Source organism: Artibeus jamaicensis, unplaced genomic scaffold (genome assembly GCF_021234435.1).
Source record: "Artibeus jamaicensis isolate MK-2021 breed Jamaican fruit bat unplaced genomic scaffold, CSHL_Jam_final scaffold_1964, whole genome shotgun sequence".
NCBI classification, from domain to species: Eukaryota; Metazoa; Chordata; class Mammalia; order Chiroptera; family Phyllostomidae; genus Artibeus; species Artibeus jamaicensis.
This window is the reverse complement of record NW_026522030.1, coordinates 26,770,546-26,786,747: the sequence shown is the minus strand read 5'-3', so window position 1 is coordinate 26,786,747 and position 16,202 is coordinate 26,770,546. Positions and strand designations below refer to the sequence as shown.

Sequence of the window (16,202 nt, the reverse complement as noted above, 5' to 3'; positions counted from 1 at the left end):
GAATTTAAGATTCTTTTTTAAAATTACTAAAAAAATATTAAAGGCTACCATAGTGGATTCCATGTGGAACCTACCATATGTCATAAAATGTTTGTATTTTTAATGCAATTGATATAATGTATGTATCTCTTGTTCACAACATTGTTGTGTTAAAGACATGTTAGCCGTGGAACCACATTATAAGAAATGGAACAAAGCAGAAGTTTCTAACTGAATGGGGTGAAGGGTCCAGGAGAAAGTGTGCCCAGTTGCCCTTCAAGTACAGGGGTTCCTGGCTTCCATATCTCTGTGGTAATTGTTTAGCCTGTCTGGTCTTCCAACTTTTTTCCCATGTAGGTTTCCATAGTTGCAGTCACAGTCTCATGCTTGGGTTATTCTTTCTCCCTCTTCCTTCTCCATTCAACCTTGGGACAATCAGGACCTCCAGAAAATGTGATTCCCACTCAAACCAATATTCTAGGCATTGGGGGGGAATGAAAGCTGCTTTCACTTCTCTTGAAAAACATACAAAAACAGAAAAGGTACTGAAAAATGTAGATAAGCAACATGAACCCAGTGACTCTAAAATTAAGTGCAAAAAATTAGTTTAAGTGCAAAATTCATTTGCTCTCTGATGAGACAGAGAGTCCTCCTCATCATCTTTTGGTTCAGTTGGGAACATAGGTGTCTCCCGAGACCCTGTCCTTTGTATTGAGCATGCTTTCCTTCCACCCATGGTATTATGGGCATCCAGTTGCCCAGTTCTAACCATAAAAGCTTTTTTCCCCCACAGGAAAAGATGGACAAATTCTTTACACTTCAGTGTGAATTAGCTATCTCTCCCCCAAGGGTATTTTCATCACAAGCCATATTCCTATTATGAACTGAAAAGTTTTCCCCTATGGAAATAATTCTTGACTTAAAGCTGCAGGTGAAGGTGATCTTTTGGGAACAGGGTGGCCTGCTTTCTCAAAACTAACTGCCCAGTATCGATATTTTAAATGATGAAACCAAAATCACGTAGAGTTAAGGAAAGGCATGTTATGTTTGTATTCAGAGTTCCAATAACTTTATTTTGGGTGAATTGTTTTTTTTAATTTACTTTGAAATTAATAGGAGTGTGACATTTGCCTCACCAGTAACTGCAGCAAGTATGGTGAGATTCTTTCTGGAAGTAAGTTCTTAAAAGTACAAAAAATCATGCTAAGTGAAATAAACCTGTCAGTGAAAGAGAAATACCATATGATCTCAGTTCTAAGTGGAATCTAGTGAACGAAATAAACTAGGGAGCAAAATAGAACCAGAGACATTGAATCGTGGAATAGACTGACAGATGTAAGGGGTGGGGAGTGGTTAAAAGAAGGGGAAGGGATTAGTCAAAGAACATATAAGAAGGACCCATGTACACAGATTGACTATGGAAGTGGGGGGCAGGCTGGGAGGGGCGAAGGGGGGGAAATCGGGTCAACTGCAATAGCATCATCAAAAAAAAGCCTAGAATTACATATATTATAGTCTTTAAAAATATAAGAACTTTTGGGTTGAAGCTCTACACATTTAGCTTGTAGACAAGAACTCATGGAAAAGGGAATAAGAGGCTGAGGAAACACTGGAACAGAAGGGGGGTGACAAGTGTGGAGACACTGGAGGATTATTCTTTGTAACCACTAACTTAATTGTGATAATAGTCAAAAACTTGACCTTCCAGTAGAGCTTTCTGCAATGATGGAATGTTCTCAGTCTGAGCTATCCAAGCTGGCAGCCATTAGCCACATGTGACTGACTACTGAGCAGTGGAAATCTAGCTCATGTGGCTGAGAAACCAAATTTTTCATTTCGATTCATTTAAACTTAGCTTTCAATAGCCACACGCAGCCAGTGGCCACTATATTGGGTAGCATAGGTCTATTATTGCTGCTTTAACGTGTAATTTCACAGATGCTTTGTACCAATACCTTCCAGGAGAAAGTGATAGAACTCTCAATACAATGCAGTCTTCTAGCTGCAAACAGCTTATTTACTAAAAACACAGTTTATGACTCACTCCAACCCCCGCCCCAACCATTACCCAGCATACCCAGAATTGGTGCCTTGCCCATTCCTCCAGGGTGAGCTTGCAATGGTGGCCTCTGGAAATGTACTTACCCTCACCCAGTGGAAGGTCCTCTTCCTGCTCGCTGGGGGAAGGCAGCAAGGGCTGCAGGGGCTCCATGTTAATGATGAGTTGCTTGTTCAAGGAGTAGGAACTACGGCTCTGGGTAATGTTGGCTCTGAAAACAGACACAAGCCAGATAGAGTTGGTTTCCATTGCAAACACTGGCCCCTGCATTTCAGTCGGCTGTGCAAGCTGGAAACTGCCTCTAGACTCTCACAGTGGATTAGGGCAGTGAAAGGTGACATTACACCGAAGACACATAGCCCTTTTTAACTAGGCCCTGACAAAATGTCCATGTGTTCTTATGCAATGTAGTAAAAGAAAAATGTATTTTCTTGTATGTCATGAGACTTGAGGAGGATAGGTGACACCATAAGCATTTGAAAAAGAACTGGGAGGCAGGCATCATTGAACTAAACACAGAAAAGTGAATAAAAGGCACGGCTCAGACTAATTTACTAATCACATACACACAACCCCTACAGTCAGATGGCACAGATGTTTCATAGCTATGAGCTACTATAGTGTCACTGGATGTCCAACATTTAATATCAATATTTAACATCCCCATTCGAACTCACACCCCAGTCCCCAACCAGCCACAGATCCCTGCTCTGCTTTTTCCATTTGAAAGGAGGACACACACGTGTCAGTGGCTGTGTCAGACAGCAGATGGCCAGGAAACCATGTAGGTGTCTCGTCGAGACTATTGGCTGACAGCTGGGAAGCCCATATACTCTGCCAGCTGCAGGGACCAGCTGTCTGGCCTGACAGAGAGGGAGATGGGCGCCTCTACTGGATGTTTGAGCACCCTTCCTCTCCCCGTGGTGTCTGTCAAAACCAAAACCAACCCATCCTTCAAAGATGGTATCAATGTCTCCTTCCCCTTCACACCCTCCTACATTGGCCTCACAACGCACTCTGTTCTCTGCTCACTCCACTCTCCCTTCTTTTACAACTCACCTCTGTCTCTCTGTAATTATGGTGGTATAATCCCACTGAGCCCCACCTGGATAAACTCCTTCAGGGTAGAGACTGACCTAGCCATTCTCTTTCACCTTACAGCTCCTCAAGTGGCACCCTGAAGGGCTGTTCAGGTTTGAAACTAATTGTAATCCTGGCTTGATTTAATTGCCATTTCAGACTGGCCAGGGTTTCTCCAGGCCTGTAGACAGGACTGCCTTCTACCCCAGGAGGCATTTCTGTTGGGAAGGGGGGATGGGGCGTCGGGGAAGATTAGGATGCCTATTAGCATTTTGAATTGAAACCCTCCACAGCTGGCACTGGCTGAAAAGGAAGTTTACGAGGTCTTGCTTAACCACAGAGTCCCTTTCTTTATTATTTCATTCTATAATTACTTATTTTGTGGTATGTATGTATTGGGCAGTCTGCCCTGTTCTGGGGAACTGTGGTGCTCGCCTATGTAACTTAACATTTTTCAAACTTTTTGGACTGAGACCTACGATCAGAAATACATTTTATACCACCTCTCTGTATACACAAATACATGCACACATGCAGGAAGACATACAACTAAAACAAATGTTTCATGCAGCAATAGTAGCTATTGCTATGTGTGATTCACTGGGGTCTTTTTTCTAGTCGGTTGTATTTTGCTTGAAGTGGTCTTGACCTCTGTTTTTACTTCATGACTTGTTAATGTGCAACAGCCACAACTGGAAAAACATGCATCTCATGGAGGAGGCCGATGGCTAAAAGTCCCATGGAGACACTGAGGGAGGCGCCCGATCCTGACATGAGGGAGGAGACACTCAGGACTGACCCCACGAGGCAGGCAATGCCTCTAGCGAGCACCAGTAAGCATGGGAGTGCTCACAGCCACAAATTGCTTGCAGGGAGAAGGTAAGAAGGAAGGAGTAAGGAGGGGAGATTAAAATTTCCCACAAGCGGTTCCTTATTTCTTTGTGAACGGGTCCCATTTTTGAAGCTTCCATGGGATTTCCTCTGGACCTGTGGCCATTCATGACTGTGATTCTAGCTCTGCAGAGACATGGCATGTTGTCATGTTTGAGTGAACCATGTAATAGCTTTCTGACCTCTGAAAAGCTGACTTAGTCCATTCTCGCACAAACTAGCTCTGAGTCGCTGTGTTTTATTGCTCACCATCCAGGCCAGCTTTGCTGGCAGCAGTCCTGCTCCCCAGAACTCACTGCATAAGTTATAACAAGGAGGGACGCAGTGATCCTTTATGGAGGGATTTTTGCTTCTCATAACCCCACCACCACATGCACGCGCGTGTGCGCGCGCACACACACACACACAACACTCTTCATTTGGAGATAAGAAGCATCTTGCTGCTTGCTACCCAACATTTCAGTGTCTGAGCATTGCCTAGTGCTGGGACAGGCTGAGCTCCCTAGGAGTGACCTCTCAGGTGCACACCTGCTTGGCATTACATGGTCAGGAGAATGCTGACCCAGCCCCTACACTCACAGGGGCTTTGCTATAGCAGAAATTCACAGCTAGGGTCCAGGCTTATAGGTGCTGCCCAGAGTGAGGCAGATGGCCCCTATGGTCGATTGCACCCCTAAGACTATCCAATTCTGTGGTTCAGGGATGAACATTACTTCCCTGGTAAGTACAAGACTCAGATAAAACCGAAGGTAGATACAACTAGGCGTTTCCCTGAAGCACCAAGAATCCAGGGCTGCAGACCTCAATACCAGGCACTAGCACAGCTAGAGGGAAGGACTAAGCAAAATTTGATGAAAATGCAAGACTCCCACCTTTTCCTACCGACTCCTTTAGACTCAAGGTTACCTTTTTTTATTTTTTCACCTAACTCTCTTTTGGCTTCAAGAGCCCACCAGTACAGTTGTTCTAATAAATATAACACCAGGATTCAAATGGGCCTTTTTTAGTTTACAAATGGATTTGTATACACTGTAAGATAGGCAAGAAAAATGCCATATTCACAGATGAGGAACTTGACACTCAGTGAGGTTATGACTTGACTAAAGGCACTCAAATGCGCAGACTCGGACTAGTCCTGTGCTTTTGCTGTGCTCCGCGCTGCCTTTCTGCACAATTCATCCTGCAATGTCCCAGAGGGAACTCTGTCCGCTACCTCTAATGTCCTGCCGTGTGTGGCTATCCAAGGTCCCACCGTGTCAGGCAGTTTTCTCAAGGATGTGCCAATATTCCAATCAGCTCCCACCCTGCCCTTTAACCTGAGCTCCTGAGGTAATGGCTGCTCTGGCTGGGGTCTCCCTGGGCCAGGTGAGGGTCCACACCATGTTTCTCCACTTTTACAATGCACTCATCGGCTGACTATGCAAATACACCTGACCTACTTTGCAGCCCACGAATACGTGTACTCCTGGCACAGCACAGTTTTACAGATGAAACTGTGGTTAAGAACTCTACTGAGGTAGGAGGTTTCCTTTGGGAACTGCAAATGTATTCTAAGATTTGTTTTTTAAAATGATGGCATAAAACACAGTGACTAAAATGAGGCTCGTGGAGTTTCTGCACCATTCTTTGGAACGAAAGAAGTGCTGCTGGCCCGTCATCAAAAACTCCATCTGAACAGACTTTAATGTGAACATGTCTGTCAGCTTCTAGCTCCTCATCTTTGGATAAGAGACAACAATAATATTATCACCATCTCACATAGGTATGGCCCTATATAATTTTAAAGTACTTTATTTTAATCCCCATAACAAAACTTAGAAGTTGGGCAAAGTAATATTATAAATTTCATTTGACAGATGAGTAAACTTAACCTGATGATCTAAGAAGTTTAGTGACTTATTCAAGACCATGCAGCTGATGAGCAACACAGCCAAGATTAGAACCCATTCACGATTCCTGGACAGGGACTTGTTTTAAAATGCAAATGCTACCTCTGGGTGTCCCCTGATGATGGCTGCTATGCCCAGGTGGCTCACACAACCCTCCCTGGGCTCACCAGGCCTCTGAGATGGGCAGGTGATTCTCACCAGGTAGCCAGTCCAGAGGGCTTTGATTGAGGATCTTGACAGCAGCAAAAATCAGTGGGCTAAAATTAGAGTTAGCATCTTCTCTTTTTGAAAAAAGAAAGAAATATCCCAGACAGTGTTCTCAGTCTGTCTGCATCAGTCTCTCTCTAGACACACACATCTTAGTAGAAGTAGCAGTCTGTGAACTTGTCATTCTTTGAAGAATAGAATCTCAAGTGTGAGGAACGACAGCTAACTGAAGCCTAGTCGTCACCATTCAAGACTACCAATCATCTCTGAACACCTCCAGAGAAAGAGAGCTCATTGCTATCCTTTCACTTTTGACAGTGGCATCAAAGATGTCAAAACAATTCAAACATAAAATAATTTTTCAAGAGAAACAATTTTCTACCACACAACTGGCTACTGGGAAGGAACCAGAAGAGCGACCCACATGGCCATGGCTCGTCTTGGGAGGCAGAGGGCCCCAGGGCAGTACCTTGCACAGGCCTCCGGTCTCAGAAAGTCACAGAGGTGCTGCTGTCATCCCATACTCCTAGTTCATGCAGCAACTCAACAAACAGGTACTGACCTCCTAGTGTGTGCCCGGCCATGTGTTAGGTGGTGTTGGGAAATATGGCGAGCCCAAGAAAGATACACGGCTTGTCCACTCACAGATTGCTCTGTGTCATTAATTTAAACAAATACATTCTTCCTTGTATTATCGGAAATTTGAGGGATACTGCCAAAGAACATCCTGAGGATATGAACTCAATCGGCTTTCACGTACACATAAAAGGGGGTAGTGAAAGGGCAAGGAGCATGCAAGACAGAATGTCCAGGCCTGTAGGTTCCTGTGTACAGTAATATCCTGGGCATTTTAGAAGATTCCCAAAAAGGGAAACTATAAATTAATGCCGCATTTCCCATCTCTTCTGGTAGTTTGGTCCACTCCAGAAAAAACTTTTTTCATGAAGGCCAATCTGCTTCCTTCACCCCCTTTCACATTCAGCTGTCTAGAGCCTGGCTACTGGAAGTGTGAGTCCATGGTCCAGCCCCACAGACATCACCTGGGAGCTTGTTAGAAATGCCCGGTTCATGAATCAGAATCTGTTGTAACAGGATTCCCAGGTGAGCCCTGTGCAAGTTAAGGTTTGAGAAGCCCTGATCTAGGAAACCTGAATTCCCATAAGTTAGGCAAATTTCAACTTAAAAGAAAAGTACTTTTTAAGAAGTTCTCTTCTGATCTCATTAACCATCCATAGACTGTAAGTATGGGACTCTTGGAAAACTTCATGTATTTGGAGTATGCCTCTCTGAAAGTACATGTTAGAAAGGAACAGTTGCCTATATCGTGTCTGTGCCATCAAGAGAACTCCCCAGCAGTACTTCTTTTTGTTAAGATCAAACGCAGAAGCTGCATGTTGAAAGAAGAAAACCAAGCTAAGCTCCCGAGGCAGTCTGCCTCCCAGCTTTGAGAGAACGCCGGAGGCTCTCAGTGGCAGATGCTACAAAGAAAAGAGCACAGGCCTGGCCCAGTCCCCAAATTGATGACCTTAGCTAAGTCATTTAATTTCTCCTTATCTATAAAACAAAAGAATCAGACGAGGTGATCCTAAGGTCATTTCCAGCCCCTAGATACCAGAAAAATTCAAATGATGTGTTTTATCATTTCCTCTTCTTTGTTCTGCTGCACTGAGCAACCACAATTTGAGGTGGAAGAAGAGCAATTTTAAAAACTATTTTAAAAAATGACAATTGCTGATGGGTAGGCTGTAATACCTTCACAGGTATTGCACCAAGGCACTCCCCAGCCAAGGTGCTCTGGCTTCCCACTCCACAATTTTCTCCTGCTTCTCAGAGCAAGAGAGACTGGTTTAGCAGATTTGCAAGTTACTGCTCCCGCAGGTCATCCACAGCTGGGGATAAATTATTCTCTGTGTTTATCTGCATGGGCTCTCTTGCCCACAGCAGTTCTGTCCCCCTGTGTGGGAGAGAAGTGACATCTGGACACCCATACCAGGCCAGATTGGCCACGCTTCCAAAAAAAGCAGGAACTCCTCCTGCCCAACAACCCCAGGGGACAAGGTGAGAGGAACCTAGCTCACCCAGTCACTCTGGAAAGAGAGGGTACAGGGCAAATCTGGGCCTCAGGGGAAGTCCTCCAAGTTCAGAGACAGGAAAAAAGGATGGGTGCCAGTGTGTAGGAACCTCCTAAAGAACACAGCTTGTGATGATCTTGTCCTCAAAGGGGGAAGCGCAACGATGGGAATGTTCATCTTTAAATATCCAGCATGTTGGAGGTTAGGATATATAATGACTTGTGTCCATTGTGGTGGTACGAAGTCCTACACAGCCAAGAGAATATTTAATACCTAAGGATTCCATATACTGCCACCTTAATGAAGATGTGTACCCTTAAACAAGTAATGACCAAGTAAGCCTGCACTCCTCCGAGTGACCCTTGGAAATGAGTTCAGTGAGCTGTGAGCATCCCACCCCCCAGGTGAAATAGCCTAGAAGGAGTGGGGCTGAAGGGAACCAGCCACGTCTGATGAACAGAGGAACAGAGGGCAGTTCCAAGAGGGCAGTTCCAAGAGGGCAGAACAATGGACTCAGCCAGGGGACGACACCACCTTGCTTCACACACATCCTGCCTATTCACGTGACATTCAAGGGCAAACCAAGCTGGTGGCTCTCCACAGAGCGAATAACAAAATGGAACCCAGCTGTGCTCACACCGTGGCCCAGCCAAATCTGTCTGAGAGAGATTTCCGCAACAGGAAGAGTGTCATGCCTGGAACCAGGGATGAAAACAACATAGGGCCTGGCAGCTGGCGCCCTTACACTATTTCCCGTCGCAGAGGATTTGGTGAAGCCAGTGTTTAAATCCCTCTGTCCATCCCATAAGCCTCCCAGAGCCCTGAGAGCACCCCACTCACCTGTGCACCTCCGGAGGCTCCCTCTGGATTTTGGAGCTCGCCTCCACCACCTCTTTGGCAACCTTACCGCTGCACAAGACAAAAGCACAAATGCTCAGAATGGAAGGAGAAGGACGAGCACATGTATTTTTTAAACCTCACAGTGGCCTGACCCAGCCGTAGGAACCCATGCCTCCCCTCCCTCCATGAGGGGAAGTTACTACAGAGTTTGAGGGTGCCCATGAGCATAAACGGTGAGTGAAGCGTCAAGGGAGGACTGAAACAGGGGTATATGCCAAAGTGCACTCATTTATAAGCAAGACATTCAAATGTAAACGCCTGCAACTATGGGTACTCACCTATATCGGAATCTACTTCCTTTAAAAAATATCTTGCTGCTTGAGACAGTCTTGATCTGACTGGATTTTGCATACCTTCAAGAACAAGCAAAGCAAACATGGTGATAACATTGGAAAGTCAAAGCTGGATATGCTGTAGACCAGGGGTGCCAAACTCATTTTCACCGGGGGCCACATCGGCCTCGCCAGTTAGGACCGTACAAATGTAACTACTCCTTAACTATGGGTAAGGAGCTCAGTGCTACAGCCAGGTAGAAGCAAGGTGCTCGGCCAGATAAAATGAGGTACACACACACACACCCCTGAAAGAAAAGTTTCACAAAAGAGTAGTTAACTTTCTCTGCATTTGCAATCTGATCTTTTCTATGTTCTCTCTTTTCCTTCTTTTTAAATACTGATGATCACCCATATGCTTGGTTTCATAATCCACTACTGGTTCACCACCTGCAAAAATTCCAGGTCGTATTGATGATCAGAAGGCATTCTTTCCCGATTTTTAGTTGAAAGATATGAGAGGATGGATAGTGTCGCATGGCATCATTAAATTCCTTGCTGCAGGGGGACTTTCTTGCCTGTGCCTATACCAACACTGCCATGAAAAATAGTTTCTTGGTGATACAGAGGTCACTCATTGTGTCACAAAGTGCGCACCTACTGGTACTGCCTGAGAAAGGGCATGAGGGACCTGTGCCCCCATGGAAATGGTCATTGGCTTCTGAGTGTTTTCCTGGGTAAGTCGCCATGACCCAGTGCCCTTTGAAAGAAGCAACACCGGTAGATGACTAAGATACATGAGGATCAAGAAGCCCCGCCAAGCCCTGTTTCAGCACCTTTGAGACCTGCCAGTAAAAGCAAGCAAAACAACAGCATTCTGAGACACACTCCAGAACATGGGCTGCCCAGAGGCCACTCCCAGGTGCTAAAGGACTGCGGTAGCCACTGTGGTAGCTGAGAATGCCTCTACGTCACTCCCTCTATGCCTGGTGCAATTAAATCCAACAAGTTAGAAACAATGGTCTCCTGAAGTTTGGGATTATTTTTAAATATTGATAGTCACAAAATCTTAATTTTAAAAACCCACATTATGAACAATAGGCTCTGTAATTCTGAGCAAAGATGTGCACCCAGCCAGGTCTCCAGCTACAAGTTTCTGTGCAGGCAGTGATTCCTATCACGAGCCCCTGAAAGCCTTCATTCATTGGCTCAGCAAGTATTAACCAAATGCCTAGCCTGCTTGGTGCATCACATTATGCTCAGGAAAGATTTGTGTTCCCCATATCCATGGAATGTAAGGTCTAGAGAAGAGATGGACATTATTCTAGAAGTCACACAAATAAGTGACAAATGTAAATTCCAACTGTGGTGCATGTTATGGGAGTAAAGATGCAATGAGAGTGAGTGTAGGGTGGGGGGACTGATCCAGTCTGGGGCCAGTCTAAGGAAGGGACATCTGAGCTGAGATCCAGGGCTGGGAAGGTGTTAAGCAGGGCAGGTAGGGGGCAGTGTTCTGGGCAGAAGGCCCAGCATTCACAAAAGCCATGGGCCTGAACACTGGAGGAACTAAAAGGAAGATCTGATGTGCATTTCCCCGTGTTAGTACAGTGATTATTTCTCTCTCTCTCTCTCTCTCTCTCTCTTTCTCTCTCTCTCACTCCCCCCACTTCTCTGTCTTTGTTAAGGATTTTGGACTTTGCCCACAGAACAATGAAAAGCTATAGTAACAGTTTTTGCAAAGAAGCCCCTTCTCCCAACCACCTTTGCAAGCAGCCTGAGCCAGCAGAGAAGGACACTGGCTACAAAGGAGGAGCAGCGAGAGTGAGATGGACAGAGAGGGGGCCTTAGGAGGCGGCTCCTGTCAGGACAGAGCCCAGAGATCATGGAGCAGAAGCCCTAAGGACCAGTGAGAGCACGTGAGACCCGCATCCCAGACCACCCGACACCCAGGACAGACCTGCTGGCTGCTCACCAGAGCTGGGTGACAAGATCACACCTAGTAAAGAGCAGAAAAGTCCCCGGCAAGCTGGCTAAGTAAAAAATGTCCTGCTGAGCTGTCTTCCTCCTGTGAGCACTCACGTCCTGGCCCTGGAGAGCTGTGGGTGGGCCTGATACATGTTGCACTGGAGCCTGAGAAGAGGGTCAGCCTCACCTCCCTCAGCAAGGCTGTGGCTCCCAACCCCTCAGAGGTAAAGGGAAGAGAAACCTCAAAAGAAGCCTCTGTGCCGGGTAGCTCAGTTGGTTACAGCATTATCCTGGTACAAGGCTGTGGGTTTCATCCCCACTCAGGGCATGTGCAAGGGTCAACTGATAAATGCATAACTAAAGTGCATCAACAAATCAATGTTTCTCTTTCCCTTCCTTGCTCTAAAAATCAATAAATAGAAAAATTTAAAGGAGCCTCTATTTTTTATTGATTTTGTTGTTGTTGATAGTGTTGATCTAGGTTCCTAAGGATGTTGGGGCAAGGTAGTCTGCTAAAAGGAAGGTTAAGAGCCTTACTTGAAGTGTTGGAAATTCAGACTCAACTCTGGGCCCAGATTTGAGCAGCTCCAGTGACCCTCTTCTGGGGACAGGTGAGCGGCTCCAGTTTTCGCTGATTCAGACTCAGCGCCCACCCTTCAAGGTCCCTCAAGGAGGCTGCTGCCTTCTCCTGACACCCAGAATGGTGGGAGGCGTGTGCACTGGGTGGAACATAAACCCTCAAAGCACCTCAAGAAAAACAGTTCAAAAGACACATTTCACAGAGAAGGTGAGTAGCTGTCTGCCCAGGATGAGAGGAGTGAGAAAAGTGTTGGCCTTTTTCTGGCAGCTGATTGCCCTTGGTGATTATTTGTGTCATTTGATTTGCTCAGAGACACGTTCCTAAGCACTACCTCCAATTCCCTCCCAAATACCCAGGTGGACTCCTGATAATGTTTGGGTTGAGATCTGCCAGGGAATTTTAACAGGGGAGCTGATTCCGAGAGTTCAAACAACATAACCCCATTGGGAACTGGGAAGCACTGACAGCAGGATAGGAGGGCGAGGGTGGGGAAAAGAGAAAGGCGGACTGGTTCCCAAACCCGGCCAAGCATCAGCAGCACCTGGAACACGGGATAAAAACACTGGTCAGCAGGCCCCATCACTAGAGTCTCATTTGGCGGGTCTGGAGAGGGGCCAAACACCCCAAGGCCATTCATTGCATTTGAGAACCTCTGAGTTGCCATATTCTCCTTTAAATGCCCCGAGAGGTGGCCTTTTACCTGAAAGGGGCGAGGGCCAGGCTCCTACTTGCCATTGGTCCTGTGACCTTAGTCAAGCCATACAGTTTTTCTGAGTCCCAGTTTTCCCACTAATTTTTTAAAGGGGGAGGGTAGTATAATACCTAATTCATAGAGTTCAGAGGAGGGTTAAATCAGATTCAATGATTTGAAAGCACCTAGCAAACAGCCTGCTCATTATACAATGTACACTTCCTGTCCCTCTCTTCCTAGAGCACTCCCAAAACTTCCCATCGCCTTCTCACGACGGTGCTAACAAAGCCAATTCTCTAAATCACGGAGATTCGAGAAATTGTGTCAAACACCCTGAAAGCTAACAAAACCCTCATGCTCTAACTCTAGCTGACATGTTCCAGCGCTCTGTTTCCCAGGCTCCACATCAACAAGCCCAGAGCCACAGTCTTTTTCCCAGTGAAGGCAACGAAGGCACAACTGAGTTAACATAGCAATTCTCTCTCCTCCAGACTCTTCCCTATCTGCCTTGCCCCCACTTCCACCTCTAGCTCCCCTTTGAATGTCCCAGCACAGAAACACTGACTATTCTCAAACATCCAACCTCACAGAAACATCCAGACAGTCCCCAGTTTACCAACACCCAACTTGACAACAACTGTGAATTCAAATAGTGGCCTGGCCACTACTTACATTTCTGCTGACACAGCTCTTCACCACCCCTCACACCAGGTCTGCCAGGGCAGCCACAGTACCCAGAGACCCACGGCTCTAGGGCATTTTCCTGCCCAGCCCTGCCACTGAAGCTGTGTTTCAAATAGGGTAACGCATGCAGACATTGCCTGGGATGTGCAAAGTGTTCGCTAAGGGTGGGCATTGATGATGCACCAGGCCCAGCTCTACAGGAGCACACCTCCCCTCTGCCTGCTCCTAACTTATCTCCTCTGACACCTGCTACTACAGTTGCTAGGCATGAGGTCAGGTTAGGTGCTAGGGAGACCAAGGGCAGTGCCCTAACAGGCTGCCTCTAGAATTAACAATACAATTTCCCATGGTTTACAACTTTTGCAGTAATTATAACAATAACAACATATGTTATTCTTGAGCACCTACTATTGGCCATGCACCACCCAAAGCACCTTAAACATACTAATTCATTTTGTGCTCACGGTTCTCTTCTAGGAAGAAGCAATCCACACTTCTGTATGAGGAAATTGAGGCACAGAGGGGTTAAGTCACCTAACTACGGTTACATGATAGAAGCTGGGGAAACCAGGCTGCAAACCCAGGTCCATCCATATTTTTAAAAGAGTGCTTTAGTCATGCAGACTCTCAGACTTCAGAGGGCAGCAGAATCACCTGACAGCCTTCAGAAAATATGTTTCTTTTTTTTTCTTTTTTAAATTTATTTATTTTTATTGATTATGCCATTACAGTTGTTCTATTCCCCCCTTCATTTCCCTCCACCCTACCCCCCGTCCCCACCATTACCCCTCCTTTAGTTTATGACCATGTGTCTCAAGTTCTTTAGATTCTATATTTCCCATACTATTCTTGCCCCACCATCTATTTTCTATCTACTGTCTATGCCTCTTATTTTCTGTACCTTCTCCCCCCTTCTCCTCCTCCCACTCCCCTGTTGCTAACCCTCCTTGAGATCATTTCTATGTTTCCACTCCTGATCTAGCTGTCCTTTTAGTTTGCTTTTGTTTTAGGTGTGGTTGTTAATAACTGTGAGTTTGCTGTCCTTTCACTGTTCATGTTTTTTTTAACTTCTTTTTCTTAGATAAGTCCCTTTAGCATTTCATATAATAAGGGCTTGGTGATGATGAACTCCTTGAATTTGACCTTATCTGAGAAGCACTTTATCTGCCCTTCCATTCTAAATGAAAGTTTTGCTGGATAGAGCAATCTTGGTTGTAGGTCTTTGGATTTCATGACTTGGAATACCTCTTTCCAGCCCCTTCTTGCCTGTAAGGTCTCTTTTGAGAAATCTGCTGACAGTCTGATGGGGACTCCTTTGTAGGTAACTATCCCCTTAGCTCTTGCTGCTTCTAGGATTCTCTCCTTCATTTTAATCTTGGCTAATGTAATGATGATGTGCCTTGGTATGTTTCTTCTTGGGTCCAACTTCTTTGGGTTTCTCTGAGCTTCCTGGATTTCCTGGAATTCTATTTCCTTTGCCAGATTGGGGAAATTCTCCTTTATTATTTGTTCAAATAAGTTTTCCACTGGTGGCTGTTCTCTTCCCCCTTCTGGTACCCCTATAATTCGGATATTGGAGCATTTAAAGATGTCCTGGAGGTTCAGGCTTCTGATTCTACAAGTCTGGGGTGAAGCCCAAGGAGGCATTCCTAACAAGTTACCAGGAGGTGCTGATGCTGGCCCAGGGACCCTACTTTGAGAACACTCAACTTGAGAATTTAACCCTAGATTGCGTGTTTGTAGCACCTGAAAAATTTTTATTACTATCAACATCTGGACCCCTCATCCCAGATTCTGAATTTTCAAGTAACAGCTTTCCTGAGACATAATTCACACACCATAAGGTTAACTCTTTTAGACTGTCCACTTCAGTAGTGTTCATTATAATTCACAGTTTAAACATTCATCAGAAAAACATTTTCACCACCCCAAAGTACTGTCCTGTAGCCAATGACAATTACTCTGTTTCCCTCCACTCCAGTTCTACACAACCACTAATCTACTTTCTGTCTCCATAGATTTTCCTATTCTGGACATGGCATATAAATGGAATCATGGAATATGTGGTATTCCACAGCTGGCTTCTTCTACTCAGTGTAATGTCTCCGAGGTCCGTCCATGTGAGTCATGGCCGAATGCCACTCCACGGCATTCACATTTCTTTCATCCTTTCATCACTTGATGGTCACTTGGGGTTTTTCATTTTTGGCTGCTCTGAATGATGCTGCTGTGAACACTCATCAATGCTTTTTGTGAGGATGCAGATTCTGCTTTCACTGGCTCTAGGGCAGGGTCCCTAGTGTAGGGATTGTCCAGATGCTCCGTCAGGTGATTCTAATGTGCAGTCAGGGCTGAGAACCTCTGGCTTAGAATCTTAGCACTCAATGTGAGCTCTATGGACCTTCGGCCCAGCATGGCCAGGGAACTGACTAGAAATACGGGTCCCTGTGCCCCACCCAGGCCTACTGAGTCAGAGGTCAGAGTCCAGCAGGTCCTCCAGGTGACATGTGTGCTCGCTGAAGTGTGAGAGGCACAGGTTCTGGGAGCTACTCGGGGTCCTTGTCCACCAAGTGTAACCTTGTTCCTCTGACAAAATGCACACCAAACTCTGAACAGAGAACTTATTGGGGACCACCTTTATCCCCTGCACACGTGCCACACAAAACTGGGGGCAGAGAGTCTCATTTGAGCCTCCACCATGTCCCCAGCTCCCAACACGGTGCACAGCACAAGCAGGTGTGGGATAGAGTTGTCACATGGAAATACCAGTGGCCAATGAGCCCTTCTGTGTCCAGTTTGCTCTCAGGAGACCAGCACCCAGGAATGGACAGCCCTGGGACTCTGGGTGCACAGCACCTAGAAAACATATGGCACAAAGGAAGCTCTGAAATGGTGACTTGGACTGTGTCAGGGATCCCATGGGATTGGGAGCA

At 45.9% G+C, this 16,202-nt stretch overlaps 1 protein-coding gene across 7 annotated transcripts in view; it reads right to left on the bottom strand.

The window, feature by feature from the left end:
* The window catches only part of FRMD3 (FERM domain containing 3), a 267,673-nt gene that overhangs the window by 43,589 nt on the left and 207,882 nt on the right, over positions 1 to 16,202 (bottom strand). For all 7 annotated transcript variants that reach the window (XM_037153808.2, XM_037153807.2, XM_037153810.2 and 4 more), the window contains 3 exons: positions 9,356 to 9,430; positions 9,018 to 9,086; positions 2,125 to 2,249 (listed from right to left, as the gene is read on the bottom strand). In XM_037153808.2, the coding sequence (XP_037009703.2) occupies positions 2,125 to 2,249; positions 9,018 to 9,086; positions 9,356 to 9,430 (269 nt within the window). The remainder of the gene's footprint in view (positions 1 to 2,124; positions 2,250 to 9,017; positions 9,087 to 9,355; positions 9,431 to 16,202) is intronic.